The sequence below is a fragment of the Bufo bufo genome, chromosome 8, assembly GCF_905171765.1.
Source record: "Bufo bufo chromosome 8, aBufBuf1.1, whole genome shotgun sequence".
NCBI classification, from domain to species: domain Eukaryota; kingdom Metazoa; phylum Chordata; class Amphibia; order Anura; family Bufonidae; genus Bufo; species Bufo bufo.
In genome coordinates this window covers 175,849,063-175,874,333 of record NC_053396.1, presented here as the reverse complement: position 1 = coordinate 175,874,333, position 25,271 = coordinate 175,849,063, and the positions used below count along the sequence as shown (strand labels likewise).

At 42.8% G+C, this 25,271-nt stretch overlaps 1 protein-coding gene across 1 annotated transcript; it reads left to right on the top strand.

Annotated features, from left to right (window-relative positions):
• The first annotated feature begins 8,318 nt into the window (after window positions 1-8,318).
• LOC120978112 (vomeronasal type-2 receptor 26-like) lies at window positions 8,319-24,266 on the top strand. Its single transcript, XM_040406339.1, has 7 exons — window positions 8,319-8,508; window positions 8,697-8,774; window positions 9,216-9,460; window positions 16,500-17,306; window positions 19,191-19,415; window positions 20,780-20,903; window positions 23,229-24,266. Exons 1-7 carry the CDS (start codon window positions 8,319-8,321, stop codon window positions 24,128-24,130), a joined length of 2,571 nt encoding a protein of 856 aa, XP_040262273.1. The 3' UTR covers window positions 24,131-24,266.
• Window positions 24,267-25,271: the final 1,005 nt, after the last annotated feature.

Sequence of the window (25,271 nt, the reverse complement as noted above, 5' to 3'; positions counted from 1 at the left end):
GAGGGACCCTTACACCTCTCTCTGATACGTCTATCCAACCGTATAGCCAAAGACATAGCATTCTCTAAAGTATCCGGGTACTCATGAAAAGCCAGGGCATCTTTCAACCTCTCCGATAACCCCTGACAAAACTGACTACGTAACGCAGGGTCGTTCCACCCTGACTCAGTAGCCCATCTCCTAAACTCTACGCAGTAAACCTCTGCAGTATGTTCACCCTGTAATAAGTTACGCAATTTAGATTCTGCCATCGAGACCCGATCTGGGTCATCGTAAATCAATCCCAGGGCTTTGAAAAATTCCTCCACCGACCAGAGGGTCAGAGAACCGGGCGGCAGAGAAAAAGCCCAGGATTGCGCGTCCCCTTTAAGCAGAGATATGATGATACCAACCCTCTGACTTTCATCACCTGACGAAAATGGACGCAGTCGAAAATACAATTTGCATGACTCTTTAACCACCTCAGCCCCCATAGCTTAAACACCCTTAATGACCAGGCTACTTTTTACACTTCTGACCTACACTACTTTAACCGTTTATTGCTCGGTCATGCAACTTACCACCCAAATGAATTTTACCTCCTTTTCTTCTCACTAATATAGCTTTCATTTGGTGGTATTTCATTGCTGCTGACATTTTTACTTTTTTTGTTATTAATCGAAATTTAACGATTTTTTTGCAAAAAAATGACATTTTTCACTTTCAGTTGTAAAATTTTGCAAAAAAAACGACATCTATATATAAATTTTTCTCTAAATTTATTGTTCTACATGTCTTTGATAAAAAAAAAAAAGGTTTGGGTAAAAGTTATAGCGTTTACCAACTATGGTACAAAAATGTCAATTTCCGCTTTTTGAAGCAGCTCTGACTTTCTGAGCACCTGTCATGTTTCCTGAGGTTCTACAATGGCCAGACAGTACAAACACCCCACAAATGACCCCATTTCGGAAAGTAGACACCCTAAGGTATTCGCTGATGGGCATAGTGAGTTCATAGAACTTTTTATTTTTTGTCACAAGTTTGCGGAAAATGATGATTTTTTCTTTTTTTCTTTTTTTTCTTACAAAGTCTCATATTTCACTAACTTGTGACAAAAAATAAAAACTTCTATGAACTCACTATGCCCATCAGCGAATACCTTGGGGTGTCTTCTTTCCAAAATGGGGTCACTTGTGGGGTAGTTATACTGCCCTGGCATTCTAGGGGCCCTAATGTGTGGTAAGTAGTTTGAAATCAAAATCTGTAAAAAATGGCCGGTGAAATCCGAAAGGTGCTCTTTGGAATGTGGGCCCCTTTGCCCACCTAGGCTGCAAAAAAGTGTCACACATGTGGTATCTCCGTACTCAGGAGAAGTTGGGCAATGTGTTTTGGGGTGTCATTTTACATATACCCATGCTGGGTGAGAGAAATATCTTGGCAAAAGACAACTTTTCCCATTTTTTTTATACAAAGTTGGCATTTGACCAAGATATTTATCTCACCCAGCATGGGTATATGTAAAATGACACCCCAAAACACATTGCCCAACTTCTCCTGAGTACGGAGATACCACATGTGTGACACTTTTTTGCAGCCTAGGTGGGCAAAGGGGCCCACATTCCAAAGAGCACCTTTCGGATTTCACCGGCCATTTTTTACAGATTTTGATTTCAAACTACTTACCACACATTTGGGCCCCTAGAATGCCAGGGCAGTATAACTACCCCACAAGTGACCCCATTTTTTAAAGAAGACACCCCAAGGTATTCCGTGAGGGGCATGGCGAGTTCCTAGAATTTTTTATTTTTTGTCACAAGTTAGCGGAAAATGATGATTTTATTTTATTTTTTCTTACAAAGTCTCATATTCCACTAACTTGTGACAAAAAATAAAAACTTCCATGAACTCACTATGCCCATCAGCGAATACCTTGGGGTGTCTTCTTTCCAAAATGGGGTCACTTGTGGGGTAGTTATACTGCCCTGGGATTCTAGGGGCCCTAATGTGTGGTAAGTAGTTTGAAATCAAAATCTGTAAAAAATGGCCAGTGAAATCCGAAAGGTGCTCTTTGGAATGTGGGCCCCTTTGCCCACCTAGGCTGCAAAAAAGTGTCACACATGTGGTATCTCCGTACTCAGGAGAAGTTGGGCAATGTGTTTTGGGGTGTCATTTTACATATACCCATGCTGGGTGAGATAAATATCTCGGTCAAATGCCAACTTTGTATAAAAAAATGGGAAAAGTTGTCATTTGCCAGGATATTTCTCTCACCCAGCATGGGTATATGTAAAAAAACACCCCAAAACACATTGCCCAACTTCTCCTGAGTACGGGGATACCAGATGTGTGACACTTTTTTGCAGCCTAGGTGGGCAAAGGGGCCCACATTCCAAAGAGCATCTTTCGGATTTCACCGGCCATTTTTTTACAGATTTTGATTTCAAACCACTTCTCACGCATTCGGCCCCTAAAATGCCAGGGCAGTATAACTACCCCACAAGTGACCCCATTTTGGAAAGAAGACACCCCAAGGTATTTCGTGATGGGCATAGTGAGTTCATGGAAGTTTTTATTTTTTGTCACAAGTTAGTGGAATATGAGACTTTGTAAGAAAAAAAAATAAAATAAAAAATCATCATTTTCCGCTAACTTGTGACAAAAAATATAGAATTCTAGGAACTCGCCATGCCCCTCACGGAATACCTTGGGGTGTCTTCTTTCCAAAATGGGGTCACATGTGGGGTATTTATACTGCCCTGGCATTCTAGGGGCCCTAATGTGTGGTAAGTAGGTAAATGACCTGTGAAATCCGAAAGGTGCTCTTTGGAATGTGGGCCCCTTTGCCCACCTAGGCTGCAAAAAAGTGTCACACATGTGGTATCGCCGTATTCAGGAGAAGTTGGGCAATGTGTTTTGGGGTGTCTTTTTACATATACTCATGCTGGGTGAGAGAAATATCTCGGCAAAAGACAACTTTTCCCATTTTTTATACAAAGTTGGCATTTGACCAAGATATTTATCTCACCCAGCATGGGTATATGTAAAATGACACCCCAAAACACATTGCCCAACTTTTCCTGAGTATGGCGATACCAGATGTGTGACACTTTTTTGCAGCCTAGATGCGCAAAGGGGCCCACATTCCTTTTATGAGGGCATTTTTAGACATTTGGATCCCAGACTTCTTCTCACGCTTTAGGGCCCCTAGAATGCGAGGGCAGTATAAATACCCCACATGTGACCCCATTTTGTAAAGAAGACACCCCAAGGTATTCAATGAGGGGCATGGCGAGTTCATAGAATTTTTTTTTTTTTTGGCACAAGTTAGCGGAAATTGATTTTTAATTTTTTTTTCTCACAAAGTCTCCCTTTCCGCTAACTTGGGACAAAAATTTCAATCTTTCATGGACTCAATATGCCCCTCACGGAATACCTTGGGGTGTCTTCTTTCCGAAATGGGGTCACATGTGGGGTATTTATACTGCCCTGGCATTCTAGGGGCCCTAAAGCGTGAGAAGAAGTCTGGAATATAAATGTCTAAAAAATTTTACGCATTTGGATTCCGTGAGGGGTATGGTGAGTTCATGTGAGATTTTATTTTTTGACACAAGTTAGTGGAATATGAGACTTTGTAAGAAAAAAAAAAATAATTTCCGCTAACTTGGGCCAAAAAAATGTCTGAATGGAGCCTTACAGGGGGGTGATCAATGACAGGGGGGTGATCAGGGAGTCTATATGGGGTGATCACCCCCCTGCTATTGATCACCCCCCTGTAAGGCTCCATTCAGACGTCCGTATGTGTTTTGCGGATCCGATCCTTGTATCAGTGGATCCGTAAAAATCATACGGACGTCTGAATGGAGCCTTACAAGGGGGTGATCAGGGAGTCTATATGGGGTGATCACCTCCCTGTAAGGCTCCATTCAGACGTCCGTATGCTTTTTGCGGATCAGATCCATGTATCAGTGGATCCGTAAAAATCATACGGACATCTGAATGGAGCCTTACAGGGGGGTGATCAATGACAGGGGGGTGATCAGGGGTTCATAAGGGGTTAATAAGTGACGGGGGGGGGGGTGTAGTGTAGTGTAGTGGTGTTTGGTGCTACTTTACTGAGCTACCTGTGTCCTCTGGTGGTCGATCCAAACAAAAGGGACCACCGGAGAACCAGGTAGCAGGTATATTAGACGCTGTTATCAAAACAGCGTCTAATATACCTGTTAGGGGTTAAAAAAAAAAATCGCATCTCCAGCCTGCCAGCGAACGATCGCCGCTGGCAGGCTGGAGATCCACTCGCTTACCTTCCGTTCCTGTGAACGCGCGCGCCTGTGTGCGCGCGCGTTTACAGGAAATCTCGCGTCTCGCGAGATGACGCGTATATGCGTGACTGTGCGCAGGGCTGCCGCCTCCGGAACGCGATCCTGTGTTAGGCGGTCTGGAGGCAGTTAAAGCGGATAAAATCATCCGCACCCCCTGTAAATTTCTCGGGAAGAGCGACTTTAGGCTCCCCACCAATTTGACCTGCACCTGATGCCAGAACACTCTGACACTGGGTGACTGAACTACGCAGATCCGCAACCTCTAGGGATAATCCCTGCATGCGGTCAACCAGTGCATCAATTGACGCCATCACAAAACCGCTGAGTAATGGCAGTCACAGTATGGCGGGTTATAATGTCACGGCGGACAGGATCTCAGATACACAGACAACCAAATACACAAGTGTCTAGGCTAGATGCTGGGGAAAGGTCACCTCCTAGCACATCCCTGACTTCTCTCCCTATGCTGCTAATCCCACATTCAGACCTTGCAGGTAGGAATGATGTGTCCTCGTGCCTGGACTGCAAACACCCTAGAATCCCTCAGATGGTGAAAGGGGAGAAGGGGCAGAAGACACACAAATAGCCTAGACCGCAAACAACACAAACAGAAACCAAACTTATCTGAGCTGGAACAGACAATCCTTCCTTCCTTGAATCCAAGGCCAGACAGAATGCTATAACCCGCACGGTCCTCTGGGAGTGAAGGCAATTTAAACCAATGACCCCACCCAGAGCACCTGAAGGAAGGTGGATCCAGCAGGATTCCAAAACAAACAAAAGGTTAGACACGTGCTGCCAATCTGACAGACCTCCGCACACCGTCCGAGCAGGGCATGACAGGCACTTTCCCACAGGGAAAGGTGCCTTAACGTCTTCTTGCCTGCCCCATGTAAATTAACAGTGGCGGTTGGGCGTTTAAAAATGGCGCCCGCTCATGAGAGGAGCGGGCTCTATAGCCGCTGAGTGCCTGCTGTTTTAAACAGTAGGCCCCTGGGACTAATGTGTGCGATCGACAATAACGCCGATCGCATACATTTAACCCCTTTGATGCCGTGGTCAAATGTGACCACAGCTTCTGGGAGGTTAAAGTCCGTGCCCGTTTCCGCCTGTGTACCGTCTCCCCCTAGCGAGGATCGGGGGAGCCGGATGCAGTGTGTGGCAGCCCCTGTACTCAGGAGTGGTACAGGGCTGTTGCACGTTAGTTCTTATGGAGAGCTGTGGCAGGGCTCCATAGGAACATAGTGTAAGTCTCATAAACTCCAATGCTAATGCATTGGAGTCTATGAGAAAAGCAATCTAATGATTATGCAGGATAGTTCATCAATATCAGATGAGCAGGGGTCTGACTCCAGCCACCCCCGCTGATCAACTGTATGAAGAGGCCTGAGAGCTTAGGCCTTTTCCTAGGCCAGAGATATCAAGTTCATCTTTCATGTGGCCTAGACACAGCCCAGTCCTATCCAAATGAATGGGGCTGAGCTATGATACCAAACACAGCTGCTATCCAATGGACATCACTGTGATTGGTAGGCTGCGAGGAGGCCACGGCGCTCACCAGAGCTCCGATGACCAGCTGCTGCGGCGCTCACCAAAGCTCCGATGACCAGCTGCTGCGGCGCTCACCAAAGCTCCGATGACCAGCTGCTGCTGCGCTCACCAGAGCTCCGATGACCAGCTGCTGCTGCGCTCACCAGAGCTCCGATGACCAGCTGCTGCTGCGCTTACCAGAGCTCCGATGACCAGCTGCTGCTGCGCTCACCAGAGCTCCGATGACCAGCTGCTGCTGCGCTCACCAGAACTCCGATGACCAGCTGCTGCTGCGCTCACCAGAGCTCCGATGACCAGCTGCTGCTGCGCTCACCAGAGCTCCGATGACCAGCTGCTGCTGCGCTCACCAGAGCTCCGATGACCAGCTGCTGCAGCGCTCACCAGAGCTCCGATGACCAGCTGCTGCTGCGCTCACCAGAGCTCCGATGACCAGCTGCTGCAGCGCTCACCAGAGCTCCGATGACCAGCTGCTGCAGCGCTCACCAGAGCTTAGATCACCAGCTGCTGCGGCGCTCACCAGAGCTCCGATGACCAGCTGCTGCGGCGCTCACCAGAGCTCCGATGACCAGCTGCTGCTGCGCTCACCAGAGCTCAGATCACCAGCTGCTGCGCCGTGCACCAGAGCTCCGATGACCAGCCGCTGCGGCGCTCACCAGAGCTCCGATGACCAGCTGCTGCGGCTTCCTTAAACAGCTGATCGGCAGGGTTGCTGGAAGTCTGACCACCGCCAATCTCATATTGATGACCTATCCTAAGTATAGGCTATCAGTATGAACATTTTGGAAAACCCCTTTTCCCTTGGGATCTTTAGAAAGTATCATCCGAAGAGCTGCTTATGGAATTATAGTAATTTTGTTTAACAGGTCGGTATATACTTGTTGTCTACAGTTAGCAATCTACGTGATGCTGTATTCCCTAGAAAACTGCCCTTTTGTGCTGACTTATAATTGCTACATTGGAATTATAGTTATTTCTATTGGAAGGTGTCAATTTGAACTCCATAATAACCAAGCACTTTTCCCATCGGAGCATAGCAAACATGAATAGCATGTTATAAAAACCGCATTCGTGTTACGGGCAACAAATTTACTTTTGAACAGCAACATTTTCTTACAGTCTAATCAACCATTGCTGCTGCATCGACCTCATCCTTCTAATTCACTGCATTCATGAAAATTATAAGAATTTAATATGAGAGCCATTCTTAGAAGTACTTTGACGCTGCTACTGATCTGTGAAGGCGCCTGTCAGACCACAGTGTTTGGCTGCAGACCTGGGACGCCCTACTCACAAAGACCCTTCTACATGAGCGGAGATGTCACTATAGGTGGGCTTTTTGATATACATATTTATTATAAAACTGAAGCTTTTAACTTTTCAAGTCCTCCACATCTTCAAGCACGGAAGATAAGGTGAGAACAGGTGTCTTCTGCTATTTTACAAAACTACATTTCTAAATAAAAAGATTCCTTAATCTTACGGTAAAATCAGATTTATTTATTTTTTAGCATTTCCAAACAAGAGATTCAGATCACTGCTTGTGATTAGATGGAGAGTGAAGACAGGCATGCCATGTAGTGGGTGCTAAGCGCTGCACCTAGAGGTGTCAAATATGATCCATGAAATTATTGCTAAATATTATCTATCCCGAGATCAATACAATTATTTCCTGCAGAAATAATGGGATGCATAAACTCTCATTCCAGGTACTATGACAAACCCTGAGGAGCAATTTCACTTTCCAAAAACGCTTGATATGTGAGAGTGACACATCCAAGCTTTAGATTGTTGGGGGTCCGAGCCGCTGAAGACAGAAGTGAAGTCAAACTTAGGCACCATGCACACGACCGTAGCCGTTTTGCGATCTGCAAAAACCCTGTGCCGCCACATTTTATTTGCGGATCCGTTGTTTTCAACGGGTCCGTATTTTGCGGTCAGTCTATCTTTTTGTGGAATGGACATACAGATGCATAAAGCACATGGAGGATCTATGTTCTTTCCCCATTCGTATGTCGGTTATGCAAAAAGACAGCGTGGACCCAGTGAAGTAAATGGGCCTGAAAAAAAAAAACGGATGCAACACAGACAACATGTCCATTTTAGGGATTGCAAAACAGATATGGTCGTGTGCATGAGGCCTTAATGGGATGTCTGTGGAAGCCATCTTCACCAGTGAGGAGAGACATCACTCAGTGTCCACTTCTAATTACTTGTCTTAATATTTGAAGATTAACCGTGCAGTCTTTTTTTTTTTTATATGTGGTCTTGGTTTTTTATATATTTCCAGCCATTTTTTTTCTATCGTGATGCCTATGAATCAAATGCCATAGAGCATGCTTGTTGTGAAAGAATACCACTGACCCTAACTATGCTAAATAACACAGAAAAGCAAAATGCTGTGTATGTAGACTTTACAATATATTTTTGGTAAAAAAAATTGGTAAAAAATCTTACCAAAAGCACATCAAAATGCTGTCTGTGAATCCAGCCTATAAGTCCCCCATACACATAATTGTATTGCCAGTTGAACCCGCCAAGAACATTGATGAAGATGATGTCGGGGGCGAAATACATTTTTTCACCCTATTCCTTTTGTTCTCCCTGAAGTCCATGGAAGCAACTTTCATTGACAACACGTACACGTTCAAACAAACTGAAAGTATATGTGTACGGGGAAGTCGGGAGAGATAGATGTTGGCTGAATAGTCGTTCAGCCAACGGCTATTGACTGGGAATGGCCAGCTTTTCAGAATATACTAGGTAACTGACTAGGTAACTAAAATACCAGTCAAGGGGGTGAATAGAGGTAAATTGCCAAGTCACTAAATATCCCTTGACACATTTTAGTTAACCATAAAGACAAAGAATTCATCAGAGCAGTAAATCAAACCAAAAGTAGGCTGAGATCCTTCACAGAGGGTCAAGGTGAGGAAGACCACCAAGAGATCTTTTACAACTCATAAGGAGTTACAAGAAACTTAGTTTACGGATATTGCATAATCATTACACATTCTTGCTACAGTTGGCCAAAAGTCATGTGGGGACAATTACATGAAGTGGAAAAGGTCTCAAGGTCCAAAGAGTCAAAAACAGAACCTTTCAGTTATTTTTTTGTGCTAACCAAACACAAGATTGATATTAGTCACTTTCATGGAGCCCTCGTGCTCTCATTGTAAATCGAGCTGGAGACCTTGACTCTTTCAGCCATATTCTGCTCTGGTCCTTGGGTAGTGGTAGTTAATAGTAGTTACTGGGGTGTCTAGATACAGGTCAGTTGACCACTACATACATTGACACTTGTGTTACTTGATATTTTCAGCATGCTCTTGGAAGACTTTTATCATTTCCTAAGTTTGGTGTTTGCAGTGGATGAAATCAATCGTAATCCGAACATTTTACCTAATGTGACTTTGGGCTACAACGTCTATGATTCTTACGTCGACCTCTTCAGAACCATACAAGGGGCTGTTCGCATCTACTCTGGAAATTCCAAACAATATCCAAATTACAACTGCGATAAATATGGTGTTCTTGCGGCTGTTATTGAGGGAATGGCGTCTAGTTTCTCTATACAATATGCCAATATCTTTGGAATCTATAAATATCCACAGGTAAGGAAATGCACAACAGGGCCATGAGGGTAACCGGATTTGATCAAACGTTTTGTAATTGTATCATAGTTATCAATTTAAGTTTTTGTTCTTGCATTTTCGTAAGATAGTTTTTAATCAGTCGTAATATTGTTTTATGTTCTACTGTACAGTCCTAGTACCCTTCTGGTAAATGTATACTGAAGACTTTATCTGCTACTTAAAAGGTTAAAAATACATTGTACATAGAACCTCATCGGTCATCCGGAAACCAGTGGGTCAATGAGCTATAAAGCCTCGGTGGTGCTCAGCAGTACCAGAGAAAAAACAATGTCCATGAAATGAAGTTGAATGATCCACGGCACTCACCGATTTTTTAATCCATTTATTGTAGTACAAAATGTGAACGGTGCATCGGGAAAATTAGCACCGGGGAAGATGGCAACCCAATACACCGCCCCCATCATTGAACCCCTCAGATGCTGCGTTTATCGCTTATCACGGCATCTGAGATTAAAAAATTAGGGCTTTCAGGAATTAAATCGGTGGAAAAAAAAATAATGAAAGAATACTCACCTTATCCATTTTGGCGCGAAGAGGCTGCCACCGCCATTTTGATTGAAGAAGCAGCGTGAAATCTCGTGCGGCACATGATTATGTTATGATGCTAGCAGGCGTAGTGACATCATACGTCACCCTACACGACATTTTGTGCGGGATCTTCAATCAAGATGCGCCTCTTCACAATCAAATGGATGAGGTGAGTATGAATTATTAGTTTTTTACTACCATATCAGGGAAAATTTATTCATTACTGTTAAGGGAAATATTAATTATTGATATTTTGGATAAAACCAATAATTAATATTCATAAATGGGCGTGAGCCGTCTAGTGATGACTCCGCCTATTTATACTATAAAATATAAAATCTATGTTAATTAGCTATACTCTCTAGTTAATTGTCTAGCTAACTACACTTACTCCACTGAACTAAACTACATGTGCGATTTACTACTGCGGCGACCAAAAACACTATAGACTGTATGCTATGAATAAAGAAATATTTATTACACAATACAAATACAGTCTATTACGCTATATCTATATATATTTATAGATCAATGGTTATAAATATATATCCATATAGACGCACACAGTACAGTACAGTAATATCACTATAATGAACACAATACAAACCTAACTACACTACACAATTCAATTCCCAATTCCACCCCACACACCATCTATACATTACACTCACACACATATAAATACCGGCAACCCACCCGCCTGGCTACTCACTGTGTCTACTGGGTACAAGGAGTAAAACACAAATGGTGGCACTGCAAGGGTTAATACTTGCTGGCTGGGGACAGCAAGGGTTAACCAAAGATTGGTGAATTAACACAGGGTCAGGGCTGGTACAGGGGGACAGCAGGTATAGAGCAGCAGTGAAGGGGTTAACACACTGCTGTAGGGGTACAAGGCAGTGGCAGTTCAGTCAGAGCAGGGGTCAGCAGGGAATTGCAGGGGTAATATCCAGGGTATGGCAGGGCAAGGGTTAACCCAGGAAAGTGTTAACACCATCAGAAAGGGTTAACACAGGGTCAGGGCTGGTATCAGGGCAGCAGACTGCAGCAGGGGATAATTTGGCTGGGCAGGGAAATAGCAGGGGATCAGGAAGTAAAGGGGTTACTGCTGCAGGGGGACAGGGCACTGCAGGGCAGAGGGTATGGGCAGCAGAGAATTGTAGGGGTATAAGGGGTGGTTATTGGTGGTTCAGGGGTTAATACTTAGCCACCAATGCTCGTCTCTAGGGAGTTACTGCTCGTACCAGGAGAGATCCTTGCTTGCTCATTTTCCTGGGGATGGTTCTCCCTCATCCATGGGGCTGCATGCACTCCACTGAAGTCCACTCTACCACGTCTGCCTCTCTTTATGCTCAAATTCCAAGAGCCCTCCCCCCATTCCCAAATGCTGGACTATATCATAAGTAGGGGGGATGGAGTTTGGCCATAGGTATGGAAACAGGTTCATGATGTCTCTGGTTAGAAAGCCCCCTGACAAACAGTACCAGAGAGTCTGCAATCTCTTTATCCAGAGGTGACCAGCAAACGGGACCATCCTACTGTTTAGGGCCTGAACAAGAGAGGACTAGATACTGATCAGCTGTTATCCTACAGGCTATCAGCACTCGTTTTTCTCTAAACATGGGGGATGAGCTGTTGATAAGAGTTGATGGGGAATTAGATCTAGGGAATATTTAATACACTTCCCTCTACATATGTATACACATATCCCACTTGGCCATTCAGCGACATATATATATATATATATATAAAAGAAAAAGAAAGAAAGCAGCACACAAAAAATGAACGGGTGCAAAAAAATCCTCCCAGGAGACCTGCGACCAAGATCCCAAATGTAGATAATGTAGCAAAAGAAGGCAGCACTCCAGTTTGCAGTAAAAAAGTGGACGGTTTATTCACTCATCAGCAACGTTTCAGCTCTCACATTGGAGCCTTTTTCCAGCTGAGTAACATGTGCAAAATTACATACATATATAGTGCAAGTAATTACCAAAATACAAATTAACCCATCATATAATAAAGTGCAAATGCATAGACATAATCATCACATTACAAATATAATCAGTGTATTGTCATAATTTGATATAGCAGCAATACAGACATAACCGTAAAAAAATTCATAATATAGTGGATGTGATATAAAATCACCAAACTGTCATAATGACCAATCAAATGTGAGGGTGAACAGGTGTGTTTAAACATGATATAACAATCAAAAAAGATTAAAAACCTTTGAATGAGTCACTTGCGGCTGACAGGGCATGGTAGGAACTGTTGGCGTCCGGAAAGGAGCATGGCGCATGCGCCGCTCCAACCACTATCGCGAGATTCACTGAGGTAATGTGTGGTAAAACAACCACATCAAAGATGGCCACTTTGGAACAATGTTTTAGGGCGCATGCGCGTACCAATGCTACCGCCCATACGAGTTTGACAGACACAGATACAGTGTCCGAGCGCCGCAGTGTACAGCAGAAACAGCTGATCTATTCATCGGGGGCCGACGGGTCAACGTGGGTCACCAGTGAGATATCTGTACATGTGGGATGATGCGGTTGTCACACCGTTAGCATCCCACTGTCCAGACTGCCAGCATATCCGCTCTATGTCCCTTATAGCCATACAGTAGACGATGTCCACTTGAAATCGGCCTGAAGGACACAGATAGAACTGCATCGGGGCTCATAGTATATATAAATGTATATAGAATAGGTCAACTGTACCCGTCTGTATAGGTGTCACCCCAGTCCCAAAGGGGGCTTGAGTCACACCATGGCACAGACCGGTACTGACCATAAATATTAATAGAACTTATTACAAGATTATGAAAAAAGGGGATCGCCAACATGTTCCTCCAGGCTTCGCCATACGTGAACATTCGAACTTTTATGCTTCAGAATAATTTCCTATAAAAAAAGAAAAAATATTTAATGTATAGCACATGTTGTTTTCCATATGAGTCATCAAATTGGGAGAGAACACACATAAATTCAATGACTAGACAACCCTAAACTCCACATTTAAACCTTGTGGCCTCAAAGTGCCAAGTGTGTAGATCCAATAAAGTTCACGCTTTTTCAATAACTTTATCCGATCCCCACCTCGCCTTGACAGAGATATTTGCTCCAAAATTCTAAACCGTAGGTCATCTTGTGTATGTTTAGCTTCAGTGAAGTGTTTGGACACTGGGAGATCCATTTTTTGTTTTCTAATTGAATACCTGTGTTGGTGAGACCACTTGGGACGTCAAAACCCGTCTCAACCAACACAGGTATTCAATTAGAAAACAAAAAATGGATCTCCCATTGTCCAAACACTTCACTGAAGCTAAACATACACAAGATGACCTACGGTTTAGAATTTTGGAGCAAATATCTCTGTCAAGGCGAGGTGGGGATCGGATAAAGTTATTGAAAAAGCGTGAACTCTATTGGATCTACACACTTGGCACTTTGAGGCCACAAGGTTTAAATGTGGAGTTTAGGGTTGTCTAGTCATTGAATTTATGTGTGTTCTCTCCCAATTTGATGACTCATATGGAAAACAACATGTGCTATACATTAAATATTTTTTCTTTTTTTATAGGAAATTATTCTGAAGCATAAAAGTTCGAATGTTCACGTATGGCGAAGCCTGGAGGAACATGTTGGCGATCCCCTTTTTTCATAATCTTGTAATAAGTTCTATTAATATTTATGGTCAGTACCGGTCTGTGCCATGGTGTGACTCAAGCCCCCTTTGGGACTGGGGTGACACCTATACAGACGGGTACAGTTGACCTATTCTATATACATTTATATATACTATGAGCCCCGATGCAGTTCTATCTGTGTCCTTCAGGCCGATTTCAAGTGGACATCGTCTACTGTATGGCTATAAGGGACATAGAGCGGATATGCTGGCAGTCTGGACAGTGGGATGCTAACGGTGTGACAACCGCATCATCCCACATGTACAGATATCTCACTGGTGACCCACGTTGACCCGTCGGCCCCCGATGAATAGATCAGCTGTTTCTGCTGTACACTGCGGCGCTCGGACACTGTATCTGTGTCTGTCAAACTCGTATGGGCGGTAGCATTGGTACGCGCATGCGCCCTAAAACATTGTTCCAAAGTGGCCATCTTTGATGTGGTTGTTTTACCACACATTACCTCAGTGAATCTCGCGATAGTGGTTGGAGCGGCGCATGCGCCATGCTCCTTTCCGGACGCCAACAGTTCCTACCATGCCCTGTCAGCCGCAAGTGACTCATTCAAAGGTTTTTAATCTTTTTTGATTGTTATATCATGTTTAAACACACCTGTTCACCCTCACATTTGATTGGTCATTATGACAGTTTGGTGATTTTATATCACATCCACTATATTATGAATTTTTTTACGGTTATGTCTGTATTGCTGCTATATCAAATTATGACAATACACTGATTATATTTGTAATGTGATGATTATGTCTATGCATTTGCACTTTATTATATGATGGGTTAATTTGTATTTTGGTAATTACTTGCACTATATATGTATGTAATTTTGCACATGTTACTCAGCTGGAAAAAGGCTCCAATGTGAGAGCTGAAACGTTGCTGATGAGTGAATAAACCGTCCACTTTTTTACTGCAAACTGGAGTGCTGCCTTCTTTTGCTACATTATATATATATATATATATACGTAAAAAAATCGGACAGCACTCCAAGACTTGAAAAAACGTGGTGTATTTATTCACCCATGTGGAACAATCGCAACGTTCCAGCTCACAACTGAGCCTTTCTCAAGCTTGGGAAAGACTCAGTTGTGAGCTGAAACGTTGCGATTGTTCCACATGGGTGAATAAATACACCACGTTTTTTCAAGTCTTGGAGTGCTGTCTGATTTTCTTACATATATTAAGGGTGAGAAGCCAATTCCCTTGGACCTTGCACCTGAGCCCATCACTGGAAAAAGGAAAATCACTGCAGCTCTCACCTATCACCTCTCAGTGGAGCACGGATGTCTGGAGCAGAATATGGAAAAAACACAGGTTCCAGCTCTTCACAATAAAAAAGGCTTTTATTCGACTTCCATAAAATCCAACATCAAAAGTAAGACATATTGTTGTGACGCGTTTCGGGCTGTTACATCCTAGCCCTTCAAGTCCAATTTTATGGAAGTCGAATAAAAGCCTTTTTTATTGTGAAGAGCTGGAACCTGTGTTTTTTTCCCCATATATATATATATATATCTATATATATGCCCACCTGACTTCTCTCTACAGTTACCATGAAGCACTAGGAAATTCGCCTTTGCGGTGAATGGAATTTTCCCGGAAATTCAGATTGAAGTCCACTTCAGATACTTTGATTCGCTCAACACTAGTCATAACCCCCGGACACAAGCAGTGTATAATAAGATGGAAAAATGAATGAAACCAGCAAAGGAGGCAATATGGACAATCACAATATATTAGTCAGTGCCTTCTAATAACTTTCTCTGCATGATAAACGCCATTTGCTGAAGTGAGACATCCCCTTTAAGCTAAATTCTTACTAAACTGATAAGAATTTAGCTATACTGAGTGTTTATGAGCTGTTAGGAAAGTACAGATAAGGGCTACAGATCGAGCAGCTCTCAGATAGATTCACCGTAAAGCACAAAGAAACAGTCTGCAGATGCAATGACAATGAGAGCTGTAGAAATAATTGTTGAACATTTTTTATTAAAGACCAATTGAAGCAAATTATTTTTTTTGCGCCCAAAATGAGTATAATGCATTAATAAAAAATGCCCCCAAAGGTGTCCATAGCCTTTAAGTTAAGCTAGTGACACAAACAACAGTTTTTTGCCTGACTCCATGTATATTTGCAAGCATGTCCATCTCAGTGGGGAGGGTGCATAGTCTGATACCAGAAACCTCTCCTGCAGAAATAAAGGATTGGGGATCTTGAAATCCAGTATTCAAGCTCCACATTAGGGGCATAGCTACCATGCAAGCGAACTCAGGAAGGGGCCCGGGAGTAGGACAACATTTATTTATTTTTAGGGCCCAGGGAGCGGTGAGTATAGTTCTCCTAGTCCTGGTATTAGTCACCGCTCCCTGGTCTTCTTCTCCGGGCGCCTGCACTGCACTAAGTCCTGGCAACGCACAGCTTCAGGACGGGACGTAGTTTGCGCAAGGATGCACTATGACCTGACGCTGTGTAACAACAGGTCACAGGGCCGTGTGTACCTAGAGCGGATGAGAAGAGAGCTGAGAATATTTTTTTTTCTTGGTCGGGTCTTAGGTCTGCATTGAGGGGATTAAAGGAAGGGGGCCCAGTCAGTTCTAGTTATGCCACTGTATCAAGTTGGTGTGTTACGTTGTGGTGCAACAAATGTCTAGATCTCAAACGTTATGCATAGCTTTTAGGGGTGTGAAAGACTAATAAAAAAAAGGGGATACATTTACAACTTCCTTTTCTTTTTCGTTTGTAACTATTAATTTATCTTTCAGATCAGTTTCATGTCGCAAGAACCTTTACAGGGTGATAAACATCATTTTCCATACTTCTATCGAACAGTCGCGAGTGAGAAGGCGTTGTATTCTGCGATAATAACATTACTGAAGTACTTTGGTTGGTTGTGGGTTGGTATCATATACCCAGATGATGACAGCAGCATCAATGCCATCAAGATTATTAAAAACATGATAGTGGAAAATGGAGGTTGTATTGAGTTCATTAAGCGTGTACCCTCCATTAATGACTTCGGTCCTGAACGAATCAAGGACATTGAGGAAACCGTTGCAAAGTCAACAGCAAATGTCATACTTGTCTACGGATCCAAAAATAATGTGTATTACTTGGAATTAAATGTCCATGTGACATCTATTCCTGGGAAAGTCTGGATCCATACGGCAGAGTCCAGCTTTCGAATGCTCAACTTGGAAAATGACACAAGTGTCAATGGGTCTTTGAGGTTCATTATGCAAAAATATGAGAACCCAGAATTTATTTCATTTATAAAAGAGGTTAATCCAAGCAGATTCCCACCAGGAAGGACATTTACAACATGGTGGGATGAATTGTGTGAGAACCGTTGTCCATTCAATCCAAGGAGAAGAAACTGCACAGGAGTGGAGAGTGGAAGGCAGATCATGTACTCGCATTGTAATCTACGATTCACGGGCATGAGTTACATTGTATATAATTCTGTATACGCTGTGGCCCATGCATTGCATGAAATGTATCAAGAAATACCTCTGAGCAAAAGACTAGAAGATAGAAATAAACTCAAATTCCAAGATCTAAAAGGCTGGAAGGTAAGGATGGTCTTACAGTTAGTGAACAAAAAAGACATAAGTCCTTCTAGAATCAACCTTCAGCTGCTGTGAAACTACAACTCCCAGCATGCACACTGTCTTGGCTGTTCTTGTAACTCCCATAGAAGTGAAAGGAGGATTCTGGGAGTTGTAGTTTCAGAACAGCTGGAGTGCCAGAGGTTGCTGAACCTTCATCTAGACCAGGGTTCAGCAACCTTCGGCACTCCAACTGTTGTGAAACTACAACTCCCAGTATGCTCCATTCATTTCCATGAGAGTTCTGAGAAGAGGAGAGCAAGTATGCATGCTGGGAGTTGTAGTTTCACAACAGCTGGAGTGCCGGTGGTTGCCTACCCCTGATCTAGATCAACCTACCATCCTGTAAAGTCGATCCAAAGAAAGGTAAAACCCCAATATGGCAGAAGCTAATTCATCCCATTCATTCTATCATGCGGTACTTAAAAAGCAGATATCAGAATTATGCCCCCCTTCTCCTGATAGCAGCTCATGCCCCACTAGACTCCAAGAAAACTGATGGTAGTGCAGCTCCCCTTCTCAAACTTTAAAGTATAGCAAAATTTTGACATAAACTTTATTAAAACCTATTGCAAATGTGAAAAAAGGATATTTGTAATATATTTAAATCGTTTTTTTAAATTAGTTTACCTTGAGAAATAGGCACCTAACGTACAGGTGTCTAAAATGCTTTGACATCCATACATGCCAGCGGTGTATAGATGTATGGATTCTACTGCCTTGTTTAGCCTGTGTCTGGGCGAATGTATTGAGAATTCATTCAGTATCGTCTTTGCACAGACATTTTAACCCCTTCCCGACTGCCCACTGGATATATACATCCTATCTGCACATGCCCCGTGTAAAAAAAAAAGTAAGTGTCCTCCAGAGGTCTTTTAATGACCTCCTGGGGGACATATTATGTGCCAAAAATAAATTAAAATATGAGTAAAAAAATAATAATAAAAAATACAAATAAAAAATACAAATAAAATGCAGTCGCTAACAGAAACAGTCACCCCTTTCGCTCAAAACTATACATGTTTTGTATGAAAATGATCATCACAAAATAGGGAACCCATTGCAATAATGAATTTTTGTGTCAGTTTTAATATTTAAGAAATAAAAAGCTATACTTAAAAAAATTCTTTATAACAAGAATTAGCAGTTTTCCTCCAAATGAAACCTAAAAAAATGGAAAAAATAAATCTCTAAAAAAACATTCTAATAAAAAGTCCTAAGTGTCAAGTAAAAAAATAAAAATAATATCTTATCGTAGTCTAACAAATAAAAAAGCTAGGGTCACTAAACCACCACGTGCACAAAATCACAAAAAGTTGCCTGGACATTCAGGCCTTTTTTGGGCTCGGTCATGAAAGGGTTAAAGAGGTTGTCTATCTAGATGACTTAACCTGAAGCTCTCTTTAACAAGGCGCCCAGCTACAGTGTTGCATTTAAAATACTAGTTTATTCTAATATGACAGAGGGGCCTTGTGACCCCATTAGGCACCAGGGCCCAGTTGCAACTGTTACCTCTGTAGTACCTAGTGCTACAGCTCTTCTTAACGGCTGCTGGTTATTATGGGAAGTTCCCCTAGTCTGTCTATGAAAACCGTATGCCCTAACAAGGCATGTGGATAAGGGCCATCACAATGGGATAACCCCTTTAGACAACCACAAATGGTTCTCCCATGTTGTAAGCACGGACACATTATCAGTGATTTGTAATCACACAGATTATGATAGAAAAGAAGTTTAGCTGATATTCTTAACATTTTTGCTGGAATTTGTCGTCTTTAGAAGATAAAAAATGTTTTTACAATACGTCACATTTTGTTATGTCACCAATGATTTTTTTATACCTTACAGCTGCATAGATTTCTCAAAAAAATCAATTTCACAAACCCAGTGGGACAGAACATTTTCTTCAGTGATGGAGAAATATCAGTCGGATATGATATCTATAATGTTATTAACTATCCAAACTGGACCATAAATTCTCAACGAATTGGAAGTTTTGATTTTCATGCTCCACCAGGGAAACAAATAATTTTAAACAATTCAAGTATAGTTTGGGAAAAGAAATTCACCAAGGTTAGTATATAATATATATATATATATTCATTCACACACACACACACCACATTTTTCGCCTATAAGACGAACCGGCCTGTAAGACATGCCTAGGTTTTAGAGGAGGAGAATAAGAAATATATTTTTCATTAGACCTCAGATCAGACCCCCAAAGTCAATAAGACCCCAATAACACCTCAGATCAGACCGCCCAATCAGACCTCAGCTCAGACCCCAATGTGAATGACCCCTAGACCTTAGTACACTTGATCAGAGCAATTAAAATAAAAAAATCCACATACCTCTCCTCCCACGGACATTGCCGCCTCCACTCCTAGGATCCAGCTCCAATGAGGTAACAGAGCGCTGACATCCTTACGCTGTGCGCAGTCACAGCACAGCCGAGGACCAGGAAGTGGTGAGTACAGAGCCCAGGGAGGGCTGCATTCACCGGTTCCCGGTCCTCCAGTACCAATGAGCTTCAATAATAAAAGCGCTCATTAGTATTCACCCCATAAGACGCACTGGCATTTTCACCACATTTTGCATCTTATGGGGCAAAAAATACGGTATATATATATATATATATATATATTAGTATAATGTGTATGTTCTGCTTTACACTTACATCGTTTATAAAGTTCAACTAATGGTTGTGGGACCACTGTGCCCTCTAACCGGTTTGACTTTGGGCTATTTGTAAGGGCATTATCCTAGTGGTTCTCTGGTTTTCACGCTTTAACCCCTCTACAGGGATCTAGTCTTCGCTGTAGAGGACCCACCAGGCCACTACATCTTGGAACAGTCCCACTGTTGGCAGCTGACCCGTGTAAGTCAGAGACACCAGCGTAAACCACCAGAGGAACAGGCAAAGCACACAGACAGAAGTAAGCTGAGGTCAGGCAGAGTACATGCAAATCCAAGACAGTCCAGGGCCAAGGCAGATAAAACTAGGTCAAAATACAGGCCAAGGAAGAGATCAAGCTTAGGCCTCATTCACACGTCAGTGTTTTGATCAGTGATTTCAAATCAGCCATTATGAGCCAAAACCAGGTGCGGCTCTAAACACAGGTGCGCCCCCCAATTGACTGTCTGGACAAGGCATTAGCATCCTCTCGCCTGGCCCTGTAGTATTGCATGGATGGTACTGTATCTCCAGTTTAAGCACATCCATAATAACTTTCTGTTAGTACTACTGCAGGGTTGGGTGAGAAGATGCTGATGCCTTGACTTATTGGTCAAGGCAAGGTGGCATGCACAATGGCGGAAATGAGATGCATCGATGTTCCTACTAAATAGTTTTATGGACATTCTCTGATAATTTCTAGTTGTATAGATGGATGAAATGAGGACAACGCATACAATTATGACATTTTATCATCCAGATACCACGATCTGTGTGCAGTGATAGCTGCCAGCCTGGATACAGAAAATCTACCCGGGAAGGTCAGCCAGTATGCTGCTATGATTGCCTTCCTTGCCCAGAAGGACAAATTTCCAACCAGACAGGTTAGTTTCTACAATATAAAGTACTGTACACTAATTAACAAAAAATAACACACCAAAAAGGAGTTGTTGTCATGGCATAAAACGTTCTATATGATGATATATGTACATGATTATAATATTAGAGCAAGAGAAGTTTATTGGGGAAAACTGTACAATAAAAAGGAGACTCTAGGACCCTGTTGGGCGCCTCTAGCCTGGATAAGATGAGATACGCCCTCTAGCCTGGATACAAGATGAGATACGGCCTCTAGCCTGGATACAAGATGAGATACGGCCTCTAGCCTGGATACAAGATGAGATACGGCCTCTAGCCTGGATACAAGATGAGATACGGCCTCTAGCCTGGATACAAGATGAGATACGGCCTCTAGCCTGGATACAAGATGAGATACGGCCTCTAGCCTGGATACAAGATGAGATACGGCCTCTAGCCTGAATACAAGATGAGATACGGCCTCTAGCCTGAATACAAGATGAGATATGGTTGGGCATGGATGCATTCAGTTTCTGTATGGTATCCTGCGGTACATTTGCCCACAGATGTTCCAGTTGGGCCTGTAGATCCTGCACTCGTAGGTTGCTGAAGCTGATGTCCCAGCTGTACCCATAAATACTCAATTTACTAAAAATCTGGACACCAAGGAGGCCAAGGAAGGGTTGCAATCCAGCAGAGACATTCCTAGGAAACCCTTGCTGTGCGTGCGAGTGACCATTATCTTGCTCATGCCAGTTGAAAGCCCTGCCATGAGAGGAACACACATGGCGGCAGGATGTCCTGTACATACCGCTGAGCTGTTAGTGTCCCTCGTATAACTACTAGGGGTGACCGATTGTCATATGCGATGGCTCTCAGATCATCACACCAGCAGTTGGGCAAGTGTGTTGCTCCACAGCAAAGGCAGGATTGAGGCTCTCACCACTACTTGAATGGACTGTTGTTGGATCCCAAACAGAATCTAGATTTGTCACTAAAGACAATAAGGTTCCAGTTCAGAGCAGTCCAGGTTTCTCATTCACTTCACCACTGCAAACAAAGGCAATGGTGGTTGTCAATGGCAGGACATGCAATGGGTGCAGTTCCTTCTGCTAAGCACCTGGAAACAATCCGGGCAGAGACAGGGGTGTGTAATGTAGGGGCCACCTGTGTCTGAATGGTGCTCAATGAAACTGTGGGAGCTGCTTGTGCTTGTCGGCAGATCAAACAATCTTCTCTACTGGTGGTCCTGTCTGGGCTATCCACAGCCTGTTTGCCGTGCGTGCCCTCACATAAGCACTGCTCCCAACATCTCCTAACCGATAGGTCAGAACAGCCTAGATGGTGAGCAGTTCATCAAAACCACCATTCTGCTTTTCTCGCTCTAATGATACACCCCTCTCAGAGCCTGTCAACTGAGCAAAATGTCTTTGAGTGCGTTGTAGAGGCAAGTCTAGCAGTCAATGATCTGTCACCAAGATGTACTCTACCCAAAAGTAGCCTCTGAGACCCTTTTACGCCCTTTTGTGGCAACACCCAGTGTCTAATCTAATCAGACCACACCTGTAATTATTTACATATCTTACTGAGACATAATGGTAGGGCTACAAGGCAAAATGTGTTGCACAACAAAAATATGTGTGACTTGCGTGCAACTTGCTGTCTTGTGACTTTTTTTTTAGTCAATGCACAAAATGCAACACAAAGTCCAGCCGCAGTCGCAGCATGTCGTGTGTTGCAATGCAACACCACCGACATACATTACAGGTGCATCTGAATAAATTAGAATATCATCAAAAAGTACATTTTATTAAGTGATGGGCTATCCTCAGAATACGTCATCACTAACTGATCGGCGGAGTTTGGCACCTCCCACAATCAACTGTTCTGGTGTAGCTCCGGGGTCGACAGTTGGCACCAAAACTACACAGCACCATCCGCTGTGAGGTGGAGGGAGCTGGTTGATACAACGCTGAAGTGATGACCTCAGTCCACAACACACTTGACGGAGCTGGATAGCTCATGCATCAAATTCAGGAACTGGAGCTACACCTGAGCATCTGATCGGTCAGATCTCTGCCAATCAGTTACTGATGATCTGAGGATAGACCATCAATTAGTGAAAGCTGGACAACCCCTTTAAAACCTTTGAGGCCTTGAAGGTTAACATGACTATGCAGCGCGTAATGAAACACGGTCATTCTCCTAAGACAGTGAAGTCAGATTCAGTTGTCATACAGTCATATCTACAAGGTACAGCTTCCATAGTAGTTAAGTACTAAGTGAAATGGGCAATGTACTAGTAGAAATTCCATTTTATAATATAAAAATTTTATATTTTGTCATTGTAGATGTGGATGTGTGTAGCAAGTGCCCTGAGGACGAATGGCCTAATGAGCAGAAGACCCAGTGCATCAAAAAAGTTCTAACGTTCTTGTCTTATGAAGATCCAATCGGAGTTGTCTTGACTTTCATAGCAGTCTTATTCTCGGTGCTCGCTGCAGTGGTTCTTGGGATATTTATAAAGAATCAACACACTCCAATTGTCAAAGCCAACAACCGGGACCTCAGCTACCTCATTTTATTATCGCTTATGCTTTCCTGCCTTTGTTGTCTAATTTTTATTGAACGTCCAGAACGAGTCACCTGTTTTTCACGGCAAGCGATTTTTGGAATCACCTTTGCGATCTCTGTATCTTCACTTCTAGCTAAAACATTGATTGTGGTCATAGCTTTCAATGCCACCAAACCGGGGAAAAACTTAAGGAAGTGGGTGGGGGCCAAAGTTCCAAAATACATTGTCTTTACTTGTTCCACTATTCAGGTGTTGGTATGTCTTATGTGGTTATTTGTGACGCCCCCTTCCATCTATTATAACAAACAGTCAGAAGTAGCAAGAATCATAATTGAGTGTGATAAGGATTCAGCCATTGCTTTTTATGTCATACTAGGTTATTTGTGCATTTTGGCATCGGTTTGCTTTATTGTTGCCTTTTTTGCTAGAAAGCTACCCGATACCTTTAATGATGCTAAATTAATTACTTTTAGTATGTTGGTTTTCTTTAGTGTTTGGGCTTTCTTCATTCCGACTTATCTTAGTGCCAAAGGGACGTCCACCGTGGCTGTTGAGGTATTTGCCATCTTGGCCTCTAGTTCCGGGATGCTGTGTTCTGTATTTGCACCAAAGTGTTATATTATTTTGGTAAAACCTCATAAAAACAGGAAGAACTTTGTATTGAAAGGGACTGTATAAACTGACTGGAGTATTACGGTATCTGCAACTAGTGGCAGAGAATACATGACTGTCACAGTACCGACCTGTCCACAAATGGTAGGTGTGTTTGGATCATTCTCATGCTTGGCCCATAAAATGATATGACAATTTTTAATTAAAAATAAACCTAGGACTCTATAGAAATTTTAAACCAGTGGGATCTCCATACAATCAGGTGCCAAGGAAATGGACTGCATGAATATTTTATCAGATTACTATCTGGTCATGCTAGTTGTCTATATGAATACATGTCCACTAAACAAGTGTAATACTACCTGATCTTTGTCAAAGACTGGAAATCCTGTGTGACCTGGTGGCCATGTCCTCTGTTGTTGGGATACCAGTCACCTAGCCCCAGCATGTGGTAATAGATGGCAGCCTGCAGAGACCCACTGACCGTTGTAGACCATTATGGTCTCCAGACTAAACTCAGAGGAATGTGTCCTTCAAAGGGCTTGTCCCATGAAAAATATTCTACATTTTTCAAATCAGCACCTGGATCTGAATAATTTAGTAAAATTGCATTTAATTGAAAATTTTGTATAGTCGCTAAGCTATTCACTGAAATCTATCTGTATAGCGCCACCTGCTGTTTTTTTCTTATTTATTTGTCCTGCTCACTGAGATGGTCGCACATGCTCAATTCCACCCTTCAACTGCCTTCTAAGCTGTAATCGGGAGAGAGCTGCAGCAGAAAGGACATGCACCTTGAGAAAGGGCACCCTGGGGAAAATGAGATGGACTTTTGCTCAGTAGGGGCATCGGTGTCTGTGGGTAAATATTCTAACGAGAAGAGGAAATTTATTTTTTGGGGAGTATTCCCCGATGCACACTTGTATGCATGTACAGTAGAATATGTCTGCCATTGACCACAATACAAAAAATATATATATTTGCTATGGTCGTTAGTATAGGAAAGTGCAGCCTGCTTCACTTTGCATATACAGTAAAAAATAAATAAAAGAAAACATGCTGGTGTATACCACCCCAATGGAGGTCAAACAGGCACTGACTCTGGACTGCTTTAGCTGCTTCTCCAGCATGAAGGGGAACAGGGAAGATACTGAGCACGTTGCTCAATCACTGAATGCAGGAAGGGGACCAGAATTTCAGCCACAGC